At 33.4% G+C, this 17,500-nt stretch overlaps 1 protein-coding gene across 2 annotated transcripts in view; it reads left to right on the top strand.

Annotated features, from left to right (window-relative positions):
- The window catches only part of Tbc1d8-9 (TBC1 domain family member 8/9), a 29,278-nt gene extending 18,696 nt beyond the window's left edge, over positions 1 to 10,582 (top strand). Inside the window, exons 18-25 of one of the 2 annotated variants that reach the window (XM_070115532.1) lie at positions 218 to 406; positions 900 to 1,097; positions 1,399 to 1,558; positions 4,091 to 4,231; positions 4,909 to 5,085; positions 5,294 to 5,314; positions 8,313 to 8,386; positions 9,027 to 10,582. In XM_070115532.1, coding sequence (XP_069971633.1) covers positions 218 to 406; positions 900 to 1,097; positions 1,399 to 1,558; positions 4,091 to 4,231; positions 4,909 to 5,085; positions 5,294 to 5,314; positions 8,313 to 8,386; positions 9,027 to 9,560 — 1,494 coding nt within the window. In that variant the 3' untranslated portion in view covers positions 9,561 to 10,582. The remainder of the gene's footprint in view (positions 1 to 217; positions 407 to 899; positions 1,098 to 1,398; positions 1,559 to 4,090; positions 4,232 to 4,908; positions 5,086 to 5,293; positions 5,315 to 8,312; positions 8,387 to 9,026) is intronic. The other variant, XM_070115533.1, reaches the window with a different exon arrangement.
- The last annotated feature ends 6,918 nt before the right edge of the window (positions 10,583 to 17,500 follow it).

Here is a 17,500-nt window from a genome sequence, read left to right as displayed (position 1 = left end):
AGAGTACATGTATAAAATATTTTCAATTATGGCGTGGGATTTTTTTCTCCTTGTATATCTCAGAAAGGGAATTTAAGTTTAAACTAACCCTGAAATTTCTCTAATTTTAAGCCATATTTCACTGTAATGTGTTTTTTTCAGAATTTATAGCTTCTTTCATCTATTGTCTCATTTCATCTTTTTTTAACCTTATGCTTTCTCTTTCCTCGTTTTCCAGAAATTGGTCAACATCACAGAAGTTATTGAAGCCGCCTACACCGGTTATGGCTTCATCACCAACGTAGCCATTGAAAGGCTCCGTGTGAAGCACAGGTTGCGTGTAGTGCAGACGTTGGAGGACACGGTAATGAGGAATACCCTTCGCACAGTGGGACCAGATTGTATGCTAGGGGAAGAAGATCTCAAGGTGAGCTATGCTGATGGTTCGAAGAAGTTGATCTGACATTTCTGAATTTTTTGTAATGTTATCAATAGAATATTATTCTCCGTGTAAAAAAGGTATGAATGAGAATTAATGATTCACATTGCAATATATGTAATCCTTTGTGTTCAGTGTTACACCTTTACCATGGTTGTTTAACTCTGATGAAGATTTGACATTGAAATGTGTCTGTTACATATATTGTGTTGTAATCTTACTTATTCTCATTCTTATGTTTTTTAACATTTGTAGTTATGAAAGATCTCAAAGTGAGTTCAATTAATTATCTGAAAATTTGTTAACTCTTGTTTACTAGGTTCTATACTGCAAAATTATGGCAATTGCAAGTTCATTCATAGATCATAGAATAAAGTCAAGCCTATTGCTAGATTTTTTTTTTTTTCAATATATGTATAAAAAATGGGATAGGAAGAATCAACCTTATAACAGCCCAGTTTGTTTATAACAATTTCCACAGGAATTAGTGGTATATGTACGAAGTGAACAAATTCTAGGCGGAGATGACAAGGAAATCCGTCAGCGGAATAATTCAGGAAATCCGCTAAATCAAGAGGGATATGCCTTAGGCTATGAAACATTCCGACAGCTATTTTTGGCAGTCTCTCCCTGGGGACAGGGTGATCGGGCAGAGAGTTTAACAACAAGCATGTTTAACGTAGGTTGCTGTGGTTTATATGTGCATTAATTAATATTGGTATGATTATGAGGTTGAAATTTTAGTTAGTTGAGAAAGTTTCTTTTTTCTTAGACATATTCATGAAATTATATATATAGACAATTTTGTTGATTATTATCAGTAGCTTTATGATATATACTTTAATTTTTTACACGACATTTGTCAGCAGTTTTTCTAGTGGTTTGCCAATATCTTTATTACCTTTTATGATCTTGATATTTATATTGACAGCAATAGTAAGCCTGTGTTATGAGTTTAATGTCATCCTCTATTCTGACAGATGTTAGATGTTGACGGATCCCACGTCCTTAGTTTTCGCTCTGTGGCCTGGCTCTTCGGTGTCCTGTGTGGCAGAGACTTTGCCCGAAAGCTGCGATTATTCTACTACCTGCATTTAGCCTTCCCTCCAAGCTTAGATGAAGTTGATAGGCCAAGAAAACGTAAGATAAGTTTGTGTGTGTGTGTAGGCATGCGTGTGTGTGTGTGTGTGTGTGTGTGTGTGTGTGTGTGTGTGTGTGTGTGTGTGTGTGTGTGTGTGTGTGTGTGTGTGTGTGTGTGTGTGTGTGTGTGTGTGCATGTGTGTGTGTGTGTGTGTGTGTGTGCATGTGTGTGTGTGTGCGTGTGTGTGTGTGAGTGTATGCGTGTGTGTGTGAGTGTATGCGTGTGTGTGGTTATATATGTGCATGCGTGCGTGTGTGTGTGTGCTTGCATGTGTGTGTGCGTGCATGCATATGTGTGTGCACGCATGTGTGTGTGTGCACGCATGTGTGTGTGCACGTATGTGTGTGTGCACGCATGTGTGTGTGTATGTGCTATTGTGTGCATGTGTGCTTGTGTTTGTGTGTGTGCTTGTGTACTGAAGCATTTAATTTGTTATTTACATAAAATTATGTTATTATTTCTATTGCATTTCATTTTTGAAGTGAATTTGGACTCGGGATATCTGCAACAAAGGAAAACGTGATTTGAGTAAGATATAGATACTTAGAACAGAGAGAATATCATTGACGAGATATGGATATAGAGGAAAAAAAAGAATATGAAAATGAAATAAGTACTTGAGGTTTTATGATTATATGATATAGTCATTAGTAAAGATCTATTTGTTTTTATGAATTTTGTTTATGAATATTGTTTTTGGAATTTTTGATATTGGATGTGCAGCACAATTACTTTATTAACTATATTATAAACATTGTATAATAGTTGCTCAAAGTCATACTTTTGGTAAATGATGTGTATGTTTGATATCTTTATGTCAGATATCTTAATTCCTTATAAAAAGTTTCTGCTGTTTATGAATTTGTATATCTGGAAATGAAACAATGAAGGCATGGCAAATGAGGACAAGTTTTGGTAAATTTTAATATCTTGTAGATAGGGATATAACAGGCATAGTGTACATACTCCATCGTCAACCGTAATCCATTTGGATTTTATGTTAAGGGGAAGAGTCGTCGGTATGATCACGAAATTCGTTATCTTATCCTGCTTACTTTAGTTTTTTAGCTAGGTCAATAATTTTTTTACACAAAGTGCATGGGTATGTGATGCTTGTATACATGGAAATTTGATTAAAAAAGCTGCATAAACTTTTGCATAAAAAAAAAGAAAACGAGCGAGATGATAGAATTCAAAAATTATGTGATGGTTTCCTTATAGTGAATAGTACTGCAGTCTCCTTCTAGCCAGAGTTAGTCAACAAATAGGAGTACCAAATGTAGCATTTATGTAAATCTATCTGAAACGACAATGTTTCAGTTACCTTGCAAAAAAGTGCATTTTTTTCGTCTGAAAATCGCCATTATTTTTTTCAGTAAAAAATACATTTGGTGGAAATAATGCATGACTTTGCTACAGTTAGTAGATACGAACTGGACGATCATTTTGCAACAAGAATTATTAAAATCGCGTAATTACATACAAAGTTAATCTTACTATCATGCGTGAAAATATGATTTTGAGAAAATGGCAGTTTTTGTTATTAATCGTCATTACATCATAAAGGTCATACCAATGATTACCAAATGTGAATATCTACTTCGACAATACCTTGGCCTTTAATATGAGTCCTGTGGTAGAGGGTCAGGCCTTGTTCAGGTAATTTTAGGTCATCTTTATATCAAGGTTAGGTTAGATTAGGTGGGAGTGTTCTCTGAAAAGTATACTTTCAGAAGTCAAGGCTCCTGGTTCCTCTGTCATTTACATATCATAGTACATAATAAATCGTATATTATGCATTTCTGATATATAAATGACATTTTGTTAGGTTTTCAACAGGTTGAAAACAAAACATATGTACTCCCGAAAACTTTATCAATCGCACTGTTCTCCCGTCCTTGCTGCTGCTGCCTGTCTGCTGAACACAGCCTAAACTATTGTACAGCAGTATTATACCAAAGTAATTCGCGAAAACAGCCGAAAAAACGCTGAAAATACAAGAAAAACAAAGCATGAAGCAAAAAGGGGTGTGGCAGCACAAAGGCATTTAAATACCCCAGACCTTTAAACCGCGGAAAGGAGCGCGTTACACATCTGGCAACCGGCGCCCTAGTTGCGTCACATGGTCATGTATCCACACACAAAGTTTGAAAAAATCATAATTTGTGAACCGTACTGACGACTCTTCCCCTTAAGATAATTGATAAGCTAATTGATATTGATGGCAGTATTTATTAAATGAAAATACAAAAGAACTAAATTATATACCATTTAGATTATTTATTTAAATCAGTTATCTAAGGTCAGATTATAGTTTATATGTAGCATGTACAAGTACTTCTGAGCAATACTGTTTGAGCATGTTATCAGGGATTTGTTAGGGATAAATTGCTAGTGTTCCTGTGCCTTTACAAGACCTTTTAGTATAAAAAAAATGGTAGAACAAAGAAAAAAGTGATAAGGAAGATTAAAGGATTGAAAAAGGAATAATCAGGATAAACTTACTACTTTTTCTCATATATATTCTTCAGCTGATGAAGTAGTGGAAGAAGCAGCGGTGGAGGCTGAGGAGTATTTCGACTTCATGGACGAGTGCCCAAAGAAGGGGAAAGTTGACCTGGAGGTACCCGATGACACGGATTCCCACACAACAGAGACTTCACCTAAGCAGGGTATAAAGAGCTGCTTTAGGGGCCTTTTGTATCTGTTTATTGTGCCTTGTGGGTGCTTCTTATGACGGGTTTCCTTGAAGGGGAGAACACCATAAGAAGGGAATTGGGAACTAGGCAGTTATCTTCTTAATCATGGTCTTAGAGGAGGAAAAATAAATGCTATAATGTTGAGATTAAGAATCAGGTCAGTTGACTCTGCTGTGATCAGATGGTATTAGATAAGGTTCTGCAATGGGTCGGAGAGTAAGTGACCACCTTGCTGCATAGCTGTTCTTTGCATGATGATTGATTTTGCATGTTTGCATGTGGATTTACCTGGACGTTCAGCAGGATATGGGAAAAAATCCTGATATTGATTTTGTAGGTCAGGAAAGTGTGCAAAAATTGTTCAGTAGGATGAAAATTTAGTGATTGATAGTCAGAAAATATTGCAGTTCTTGCCTTTACCCCACATTTACAGATTTTAATGATTATGAATCTTGTAGTAAATAAATTCTCATTCTGGATGGACTTGGTTAGTGATATAATTATACCCCAACTACAAGAAAATGTAATTAATGAAGACCAATAAGATCCAAATGAATTGATTAAGCACAGGATAACCATTGGTAATAACAAGCATTATTTAGAAAGATACCATATCCAGTGCATTGATTTTTACAATTGAATCCTTTCAGAATACTGCGATGCCTTGACAGGTCTGGCAACAATACACAACCGTGACTACCGCATGTATGAGCAGCGCTTTTTACCAACCATGAACCAAGAACAGTTCATCAACATGTGGCGATCTGTGTACAGCTTCTTTGCACTCGAGACCAACCAAGACATATTCACTTCACTGTCAAGAGTTGGTAGGTAGAAAATGTTTTATTTTCATTTATATATACATATTTATATCCCCTTCAATATTTGTAAACCCAAATATAGTAATGAATGTGAAAATCTTCCCTTGCCTCGTAAATTCAATAGACAGTTTTTTGATATGTTGCTGTGAATAGATATTGCTTTGTGACCTGAACAAATTAGCATAATATGACGACTTGCAAAAATTTCTTGCAGAATATAACATTGTGGTGTGTGGTAAGAAACACGAGAGTTTCGTTATTGATGCAAGTAGTGTTGGATATTACTGTCACTTCTAATATTTTGTGAAAGTGACTGAGCCTTAGCTGACAGCTCAGCCCCATCATTCCAATTAAAGTGAATACAGCAATCATGCAGATCTGTCCTATCTGTAGAGATGCCAAATTCCAATAGACCCAAATTTCCATGGTTCATTTGGGAGTGTTCTCAAGTGTTTACAACTTGACAATGTATTCACCTCTCATCCTCGACCAAGTAAAGGCAGTGTCACAAAGTGTACAAAGGCTTTCCACATCTCAATGATTCACCCTGAATGCTAAGTTGAGTCGTCAGGTGAGACTCCTGTCTCTGATCACCCTTCCAGCTCCACTTCCCAGAGGCTTTTCACCGCATTTTTCATTGATTTCTTTGCCTTTGCATTCCACTCTAGCTAACACAGCGCATGGTCCTTGGTTACAATTCATGGCATCATAATCAGCATATATAAATTGGACTACACTTGCTCAAGTGATCAGATATTCTTATAATTAGAAAATTGAAAATCCAGTCTTTCTATCAGAGTCTGCTTATTATGACCATAGTAATAAAAGATGATGTTTCAACATACTGTTATTTTAGCAGTTCTGTCCTCTTAGTCTAGGAGTTGCAACATTTTCTTCTTCCATTGAGAATTTGATGTGTCAGAGTCATTAACATTGAGATTTTATACATGGAGTATGCTTGTTTGAGTGATTTCTTGATAGATTCTTATCTAATGTCTTTCTGATGGTTTATTGTAATTGTTTACATTTACTGTTATATTACAGTATTTAAAAAGAAAGCTTTTGTGTGTAATTCACTACAAAGATTTATTTAATTCTATGTGATTTGACAATAGAGAACAATGTCTACATAATTTATAGGAATAAAGAAGAACAGTATAGCTTTTGGCAGCATAACTGGTTTAACAGCAAATATACAAACTATCCCATGCTGTAGAAAGTTTGATAGCTAATTTGTGCCATGATCAAACAAGCAACAAAATACTGATCATTAGCATATACTTCTCACAACAGCTATAGTGGAATATTTTGTTTTGACTTGTTTTAAACTTCAAAAACAGACAGAAGTTTGCTGTGTTAAGTAGAAAACTTAGTGTTATATCTTGACACACAAAATTTTCGGGAGTTCACATATGTGATTTAAGTTTATCTTCCTCTTTTTTAAATAAAAGAATGGGATTGATTTAGAAAAAAAAACATAAGTTTGAAAACTTTTATGAGTTTTGTTGTGTAGTAGCTTCAGTTTTGTATAATGATTAGTAATGATTGATGTTTATGATTGCAGTTATGGTAAATGATAAGGATTATGTTCATATTATTATATTAGTATTCCAATTATTATTAGGTGTGATTTAAAAAAATATATTTTCTTTATTCAAACCAAATCAATTTCTGCAACAGTTTGTTCCCACAGTACATATGAACATCTAAAAACTGTGAAAAAAATCTAGCTGCTAACTGAAAACTGCTATGATAACATTAAACAAGTCTCAGATTTGTGTAAAAGCTTGTCTGAATGTGTTAGAAACTATGTACTGTGTTTTCTAACTTGAACTTGTAAGGGGTGCCTCTCTTTATGATATATATATATATTATATATATATATATATATATATATATATATATATATATATATATATATATATATATATATATATATATATATATATATATATATATGCACATATGCACATATATACACATATATACACATATATGCACATACATACACATATATACACATATATACACATATATACACATACATACATGCACATACATACATACACATACATACATACACATACATACATACATACATACATACATACATACATACATACATACATACATACATACATACATACATACATACATACATACATACATACATACATACATACATACATACATACATACATACATACATATACATGTACATAAATTTATATATGTATATATCTATATCAAAATACATTTATATCTATATTAAAATATATCTATATCTATTTTAAAATATATCTATATCTATATTAAAATATATCTATATCTATATAAAAAAAGTATATATATATATGTAAGCATATATCCATATATATATTCTTTTCTTTTCATTTCTCTCTTTGTCTTGCTATCAGAAGGAATTTATACACAGCTACATCAGTCTCGACTCATCCTTTGTCCCACAAGTCTTGTTCTGTCGCTTCTTTATTTTGTCACCATTTCTCATCAACAGCCCAGTCTCATCATCTGCTTTAATTTCTGAATTATTCACATTTTAGGTTTCATTTCTCATGCTCCTCTAATATCAAAATACACATGATTTTCATACTTATCATTTCAGCCTTTCTTTACGTTCGATTGATGATCTGGAATACTTGATACATGTCTGGCATTTTACTTCTGCGTTTCGTTTACAACCTTAGCCAACATAATTATTATGATAAATACTTCTTCTTTTTTTATCCTACAAAATGACTCCTTTACAACTATCTCTACTTGGATTTAGGACACAGAACATTACTATTTGTTTGGCTAGAGTAAAACACATAGAGAGGTGCTAACTTGAATATCAGTGCAAGCCATTTTTTCGTTAAAGAGATGCATGTGATATAATGAAAAAAAAAAAATAAAACAGGTACTGCATGTGTGTTGGAGTTGGTGTTGAAATTGAGGTCATATTTCCATAGCCGTGTATCCCATTTTATTAGGTTGCATTAAAAGTTTTGGATTTTGTAAAGATAGTGTCACATGCCATAATGACTACAGAGAAGATGGATTAGTGATATGTAAAGATGAATGTTACTGAAAAAAGTATATAGAAAGAAGGAAAAAAACTCAGAAAATTGCAAATATGGAATATTATACATCCTTTATATTCACCTTCAATTGTATTCTAACATGGATGACATCTCCAAGTTGATTAACTTATTTATCATACCTTTTACTTGCAGGTACACTGTTGCTGCAGATTGGGGAAGTCGGGCGGAAAGTGAGAGAGTCGTCATCGAAGTCCAACAGTGGAAATGTAAGATAGCAGATAGAGTCTCTAAATACTATAATTTTCTTTAGAGTTAGGCCACCGTCATTCAAGCATCTTGGCACCTATGAGTTGCTCATAATGTGATCCTTTTTTATGATACTTGTGTTGTGTATTTCAGCATGTACAGACTTGTGCTGAATAGTTATTTTCAAGTATGAAAAAGAAGTGTAGAAAACATGAAGTAAATGTGCATGATATCTGTATTATTTCCAAACTGAATTTCTTTATTTTCTTCATCATGAACGGTTTCTAAAGTCTAAACCAAATTAATAAATGTGGCCTATTGTGAGAATTAGGGGTTGACTATCCATCTTTTTTATATTTATCTATAATAAGCTAGATTTATTTTCCCTCTCCACTTCAACCTACCCACACCCAGCTGCAACCTAACCTACTCTAACCTACTGCAACCTCACTAAATCTAAATCTAAACCTAAACTTATACCTATACTTTAACCTAATCCAAAACTTGTACCCAACCCAACTCAACCTAACCTAACCCATCCCATCTGACCCGACCTGACCCAATCCTTACAAACCTATCAGATAGTGCTAGTACATTCAAAATGCACATAGTGCAAGTGTTTTTAAAAAAATACTTCAGCCTGTTCTGTCTTCTCCACAGGCAAGTGATGTAGGAGAAATGGCATCGGGAAGTGACACAGAACTTGACAAAACTAGTGGAATAGTGTCAGACATGTCAACTGCAACCACTGTAGAGGGAGAGTCATGGTGTTCACAGCAGACCAACAAAGAGGTCTCTCATGGCTCTGACAAGTGTTCAAGTAGCACCATAGACACACCAGAGGAACCCCAGAAGAGTTCAGGGGCTGATGTAGAAGGATCCCTCAGTGATACAAAACAAGAAGAGGTTCAGGAGAAGGAGGCACAGGACAAGACAGCTAAGGAAGGTGGACACTCTCCTGACAACTGTGATGATTCTGGCCAGTCCAGCCGGCACTCCTCCCTCTCGCAGCCTTCCCATCAAGAGTGGAGTATATCCTTCGAACAGTTCCTGGCCAACATTGCCAATGAGGAGAGACTAGTGTCCTTCTTTGAGAAACCTGTCGATTTAGCGCAAGAGGTACAAAAGTTAAGAAAAAGACAGGCGCTCAGCACCAATGGCATGATTGGCTCATTGGCAACATCACCGTTGTAGAATTTTGTTTTCCATAGTCATATAAATTATATTTAGAGTACTTGTATATGTATAGTCTATAATGTTGTGATTCAAGATAAATGTCTTTCTCATGCTGATCTGTATAAGCATTTTCTTTAGAATGTACTGATGATGTGATATAGTTAATCCCCGTGAATTAATAAAACAGATGATAAATTGTGACACACTGAAAGCAGTGTTTGTATGTGAGTATTAACCATCTATATCAGTAAAACTTTTAGATCACATGGAAGAGAAGCTTTCAGTTTTATTAGTTGACTGAAACTGCACATGACAAATTGTAATAAAGTTACTTTAATTAATTTCAGCTGGGTTCTACAATGTATGTTTGTCTTTGCCATATGTATTCTTTGGTTGCAGTATTCTGAAATGATTTCAGGTAATGCCATGTATTTATCTGTAAGATATTATGGGGCATTCAGTTTTCTTTTTATATGATATTGGTGGTTTTAAAGAATTTCATTTATTGTTAAGTGTGTATGTAATGTTAGAATTAATTTTAATGCATTTTTTTCTCTTTTATAGAGGTTAGGTGCAATGGCAAACCTAAATGGCTGGGTTTGCTAGATTTTGGTTTCCTCTTTTTTTGTAATTGAGCATACTATTGCCATATCATATGTTGAGTCTGTTTTAAAGATGGCTTTTTGACTATCCAAATGGTAACTAATCTGAATCACTAAGGAAGGCAATGCCGTTCACCATACTTCATTAGTGCATGTGGCCTTAGTTACACTAGACCCAGATATGGACTTAGACATAAAATCAGACAGACATGCAGACAGGTAGGGAAACAGACAGACAGACAAACAAACAAAACAGACAGATAGAGAAGCAGATGGATAGACAAAAGACTAAAAATAGATCATGATTTAGGAAAGAAAAGAAAAATTGTCATGGGAACTTGTTTGGTGCAGTGATTTGGAAACATAACTGATCATTGTATTCTGTGAGTTATATGTATTTTTAATAAGCAAATTAAAAGCTAAAAATCTGAAAAAAAAGTATGTGTATGAACTTTATACAGAAAAGGTATTTTTTTGTAGTATGAAATTGGCCATGACATGAAGATTTTCTGCTTATGGGGAAATATCAGTTTTGAGATTAGTTTTTATTAAAAAGCATTTTACTTTGCCGGAGTCAGACTTCATGATTTTTCATGTATTATGTAGAATATATGAAAAGGAAAGAAATTGGCCCTATGTAGGGTGGATGAACTCTGATGTGCTACTAAATAAACCAAGCAAAGCAGGGAACAACAAAATTCTTGTGGAGGTCAGTGCAACTCAAGCAAATTGGGTGAATTTAATACGGTGCTTGTGGCATGCATACTTCTGGAACACTGGGTACTCTGACTTGTGTCTGTGGTGGCCTGTCTCCCTAAAAAAAGAGGATATTTTCAAGATAAATCGGAAGACAGGCACTTGTTTCAGTTAATGACCTTCATCTGTGATAGTAGCTCTCTCGTAACAAAATTTTTGAATCTTCATTGAAAGCTAACACTAAGTTTCCAACCATTTTGCAAATTTTGAAGTGAATAAAAAAGGGATAGTTCATAGCTAGGTTTTGCATTACAGTCATGCCCTTGATGATATATAAACATTCCCCAAAATTGACAGGAAAGGAAAAAAGTGGAGGGCAATTATTATTATTAGTTTTTTTTTATACATATTACATTGAGTTTACTCCAGCTTTTTTAGTAAACATTGGGTTTAATAAGAAATTATATGCAGTATAATTTTAGAGTTTACTAAACTATAAAGACAACTTTATATGTCCTTAATGAAAGAGCAAAATTTTCATTAGAAAAAGGTAATTTAGTTATGCTGATGTTCATGTTTAAGAATCACAATGCTTGCATACTTACCCAATCCACTGTGGTTTTAGTTTATTAATTTTGATTGCGGATGCATGGCTTCAGAAAAGTTTTTTTCACCAAATGATCAATTACTAGGCTTGATTGTTTACCTCATTCTTGATTTATTAAATAATAATGATAACAGTACCATTGTTGATAATGATATTAATAGTATTAGAGGAAAATTAGTTTTTCACAAGAAATCAAGGAATGGAATAAATAGGTGAGATCAAGCAGGTTTAGTAATTGACTTCTTGGTGATTAAGTGCTTGTCATAAATGTGTAAACAAAATAATTAACACAAAACTACTATGAGCACTACATGTATCTAGCACTAATGGGTTAAGTAACAAGTGATTATGAATTTTCGAATTGCTGTCTGATGATCTCATGATAAATTAGCTTTGGCTCATTATGCTCCAGATTTCATAGTTAGATTGAAAAAATCATGCTAGAGGAACATCAGTAAAATGGAAAAAAAGCAGAATGTGGAAGAGGAATCATCTGTTGTACTAAAAATAGATTTCTTGGTACCTTATACAGTGAAGCACCATCAAATAATCTCTTTTAACACAAGCACAGCTCTGCACCAGAATGCAAAGTAGGCTTAGAAGCAAGCTGATGTGGTGATCTAGGTAGAGAGAGGCAATATTTTCCAACTGTGTAATCTTTGGTTCACTTGCCTAATAATATTGTTTATTTGTGGGTAGAGGTATATTTATTTAGACCATATACCTTCTGTGAAATATGGAGACAGGATTACAGAACTGACCTCAACATACGTCAGTGTTCCTATCTTAAACGTGGTATTTGCTCCTGATCAACTTTATGATGTGCTCAAAAAGTTGACGGGCAAGTTCTGCCAAGTACGTGAATGAATCTTGTATTGTATAATTGTGTTGCTAGTGTTTATTAAAGCCTCTTGACTTAAATATTTCGGACCTGATGCTGACAGTTTGACAATGGGCCTAGAAAGATTTGGGGATGATATTTAAAATGATTTTCTTTTCATCCAATACTGGATTTTATACATATGAAGTATAAGCAAACAAGAAGACATTCATTAAGATTCAGCATATTACTCAAAGGGAATAAGTATAATGAAAATAACACTTTAATTTAAATTTAATACATGTAGGACAACTGAGGTGGCTTAGCTCAGTGGTAGAGCACTGGCTTTGCAATCACATGGTCCTGGGTTCGAGCCTGGTTGCCCCTCTCAATCGACTCAGCTGTGAATGAGCACTGGTATGCTGACGTCAGCATGCTAGGATCAAAGTCAGGGCGGAAAGGAACTGGCCACCCTACTGCATCATCCTGCGGCTTAGTAAGCATGGTTCTCTGCAAAACATGTCCCTTACGTCCAGATGGATATAGGACCAACTTTGACTTTGAGGACAACTGAACCCTCCCAGATAGGCAAATGCTGCAGAAGAATACTTATTTTCTGTCTCATTATGTCTAGTATATGAGTTAGATATATTCTGATATATAAATGCATATATTTTTTAGTAATAATGAGTTAATAATGTTCAAAAAGTTTTACTGTGGTGCTCATCAGATCATTTTGAAAACTTGATTGCAATTAATTGTGCTTTATATTACATTCATACACTTATAAGTTATGTAAATGGATTTGTAGCAAGTGAATGATGAATTCAGAAATTATATTTGCCGTCTATGCAGAAAAGAAAAAAATTATGGTTGTGATTATACATTGACAAACAACTACTGCAAGATCCTTTGTGTTGTGAAGAAATTTATTTACATATATATACAGACATCTTTATTAGATATCATGTTTATAACTTGCATGCCTTGAAAATGGGAAAAGGAATATGGATAATATCATAGTGCTTAAGCAAATGTCATGTGCCACAGAATGCAGTTTACAAATAACTCTGGTATTTCATAGTTGTACAGTTTCATTAACTCTTTTCTCCATGTCATTGAAAAGAGAGTTTTGGCTGTTATTTATTTATTTTTTTTTTACTTTCATACACTTTGAGTTTTTGGCCAAATCATGTTATACAGTTGTATTTCATTTTATTCACTTATAATATTTTAAAAGTAAAGTATTCTACAATTGTAATGATTGTCAAGGTTTTTATTTCTACACCAATAATATTATGATGACAGATATTATTACAGAAACTAGGATATGTGAAGTAGAGATTCATTTCATTCATGGGAAATCATAATCATTTATTTTTTTATTGCATATTAGCATAGAAACAGGAAAAAATGTGACTGTTTATAATGACTGCCATATAATACTGTTCTTATTGTGACTTGATATCAATAATGTCCTTAGTGCTTTTGAGCAGAAATATCTAAAACATTGCAGAATTTTTTGTCTGGCAATTGATTTTATTACTGCAGTTACATTGATTAAAAGTTTGTTAAGTATAAAGCTTAAATTATCTTGATTATTAAGGCTGTTATGTATTTGATTTACAAGGTTATTTCCAATTATGTATCTTTATCTATAATACGATTTTGTAAGTGTGTATCTGTGTAAGCATGTGTAGGTCTGGTTTATAGAAAGTTTTCATATTAATATGAATAATGAACTCATGAATAAAAAGTTCCCTTGATCGTTAATACTAAAATTTCATAATGGATTTGTACCTGAAATTTTGACATGACGAAACACTGGACCATAATAAATTCATTGAAAATAATGAAGTAGATTTTTTTATGCTAATTCATTAACCATATCGAACTATTCAGGTTTTCAAAGATCTATTTAACCCATGATGAACAGATTGAGATGTAATTGTTTACTAACAGATGGTAATAGTTCTTTTTTTTACAGGAAGCATATGTAATAAAAAAAAAAGTCTGTTACTTGCCATGAAGACAATAATGAAATTTACGTTTTGTAAAGATTAAAAATATATTAGCTAATCCAGTAGATAGATTCAGAAATTATTTAGGTTTAATAATGAATTTCTAGTTTTTCACTGTAGATTATAGATTATCTGGTACGGGTGACATTGAAAAATATTGCAATACGGAATGGGAGTAAGAGCATTAAAAAAAGGAACAAAAAAAAGTGAATCTGGTGTGACTACTTTTCGCATGAGCATGGTGTTGATTTATCTCCAAAATATTCAAATATTTATTTGCATCCTGTATCATATTTATTTGTAACATGTATCTGAATGTAGTTTATTAGATAATTTTTGCTCTACTAATTTAGAAAGGTTGCATTTCTGTTAAGAATGGGTTTAAGCATCAAAATTCAATTATCTACCTTACTATGATAATTAAAAGATCAACATATTGTACTGTTGAATATTAAGATTAACAAACATAGGAATGTGTACACAAAGATGAAAGGGAACAGGCACAATACGGAAGGAAATTGAGTGTAACTTTTTTAACTCATCGAGAGTTACTCTTCGTAAAAGCAAATAACCAAATAACTTGAGAAGTTCAAAATGTTATGCTCATTTTCTTTTCATATTGTGGCTGTCGTTCCTTATCAAATGAATATTAGTTATGCACGTATTTTGGGAATAATGGATAGCATTTACTTATTGTATCACTTTTATATATGTAAAAAAAATAATTGTTGCATTGAACTTGTCTAAAATGTAATGTTTAGAAATTTCAGTTTGATGTAAAAGATAATAGCCAAAGCATATGCATTTTTGTTTATTTTTTTCTGTCATTTTCTCAACTGGTTAATATATTTCTGTTACTGATAATTAAATTTGCATTACCTGAGAAGCATGGTGTCTTTAGGACTGCATAGCATTTTTCTACACCTCTAAACTGGTTTTAATTGCATTATATGATTTTACAAAGAAAAAAGGTGAATTATATTTTTGATGTTAAAGTCTATGTTTGTAGTGCAAAGTATAACTGATTTCTTAAAATTATGTAATATATAAGAAAGCATTTGTTATTTCCTTGGAATTATTAGGAATAATTGATTTAAATTGTGATTTTTTTTACGTTCTGTATTTTATATATGCATGCACATACACACACACACACACACACACACACACACACACACACACACACACACACACACACACACACACACACACACACACACACACACACACACACACACACACACACACACACACACACACACACACACACACACACACACACACACACGCACACACACGCACACACACACGCACACACACACGCACACACACACGCACACACACACGCACACACACACACACACACAAACATAAACGCAAACACAAACACAAGCACTCTCTCTCTCTTACATTCACACTTACACACTCACACACACACACCCACACATGCACATGCACACGCACACGCACACGCACACGCACCTGCACACGCACACGCACATGCACATGCACACGCACAAGCACAAGCACAAGCACAAGCACACGCACACGCACACGCACACGCACACGCACACGCACACGCACACGCACACGCACACACACACACACACACACACACACACACACACACACACACACACACACACACACACACACACACACACACACACACACAGACACACACACACACACACACACACACACACACACACACACACACACACACACACACACACACACACACACACACACGTATCACATCATAAATTTAAATTGTGATTTATTGCATTCATTATATATATATATATATATATATATATATATATATATATATATATATATATATATATATATATATATATATGTAAAATTATAGATAAGCTGGTGCATCAGAGTGATATGCAAGTGCTTTATTATGTGGCATGTGTATATTGCAGCTTAGTGAAATAGTGTTAAATCTTCAGTTTTTGCGTAAACAAAGCAAAACATGGAAAGATTACATATATTTTCGATATGGCTTTGTGATCATGAAACTGGTAGAGTAAAGTAACATGTTATTTAGCATTATAATTCTATATTCTATTTTTTATGGTTTGTTAACTGATATTCCATAATAGATATACTTTGATAGATGGTTATAAATAAGTTATGTAATGAGCAATTACTTATTCTGACAATATGTACACTGGAAGTAAAGTATTTCTACAGTACATTTTTCACTTATACTGAGAAGTTTCTATTATCAATTTTATAAATATAAAATGATAATACAAATTATTGGCTTTCGTTTGGTGTAAATGTGACTTTATAAGGAGGGAGAAACATGTGTGCATTAATGTATTGTATGTATGATATGTAAACACTTCTGCAAATATACATATACATGTTGGAAAAGATGCAAGTGTGATACATATGTACATTATATAAAATTCCATTTCTGTGACTTTATATTGAAAATAATAAAAAATATATGTAAACAATATTTGTGCTTTAACTTTTTTTTTCTATTGGACAACCCACTTTTAAAAAATAAATACAAGAATAAATTAATAATACCAAGTTGGCAATCAAAATAATGAAATGATTAAATGAATCTATATTAGAAGTTCTAGTTGAATTGCATGCTACGTATAACCAGGTAGCCCCACTTCCATTGGCCTTTTGAACCCAATAATGAAACTGACTTTGCTGAGAGTATTCTGACGGCTGTTAATGGTATGGAATACTTAGTTATCATAAATAAAAGAGGGAAATTTTGGTTTTACTTCTGGTAAGTATAACAATATTAATCATCTTATACAAATAATTATGTGTCTAGCTATATCAGATATCTCGTGGGCTAAATGTGGTGATGTCATTAGCTCTACCCCATTTTCTGTACCTCAACAATTTATGCCATAGTTTACGGTTAGTGTTAATTCAGTGTATTTTCTTTGAAAATGGTTCAGGTAATGACAATGGTAAAGAAAAGTCGAAACGAAACCAGAAAAAAAATATATATTTGCAATGAATAAAGATTAGGCTGGTTGAGGTTGCCAACTTGGATTTTCATCAAGATGGGGCGGTTATACGGGTATAAAGATAATTTGACTTCCAATAATCGTAACGACACATCAGATAACAGTAATGATCATTTCATAGAAATAATACTGATAAGACTAGCAATAACAACAATGACAATATCCGTAATAATTTCAGGAAATGATATTTAT

This window comes from Penaeus vannamei, chromosome 37 (genome assembly GCF_042767895.1).
Source record: "Penaeus vannamei isolate JL-2024 chromosome 37, ASM4276789v1, whole genome shotgun sequence".
Taxonomy (NCBI): domain Eukaryota; kingdom Metazoa; phylum Arthropoda; class Malacostraca; order Decapoda; family Penaeidae; genus Penaeus; species Penaeus vannamei.
Note: the sequence above shows the minus strand (reverse complement) of the source record. Positions and strands in the feature narration are given on the sequence as shown.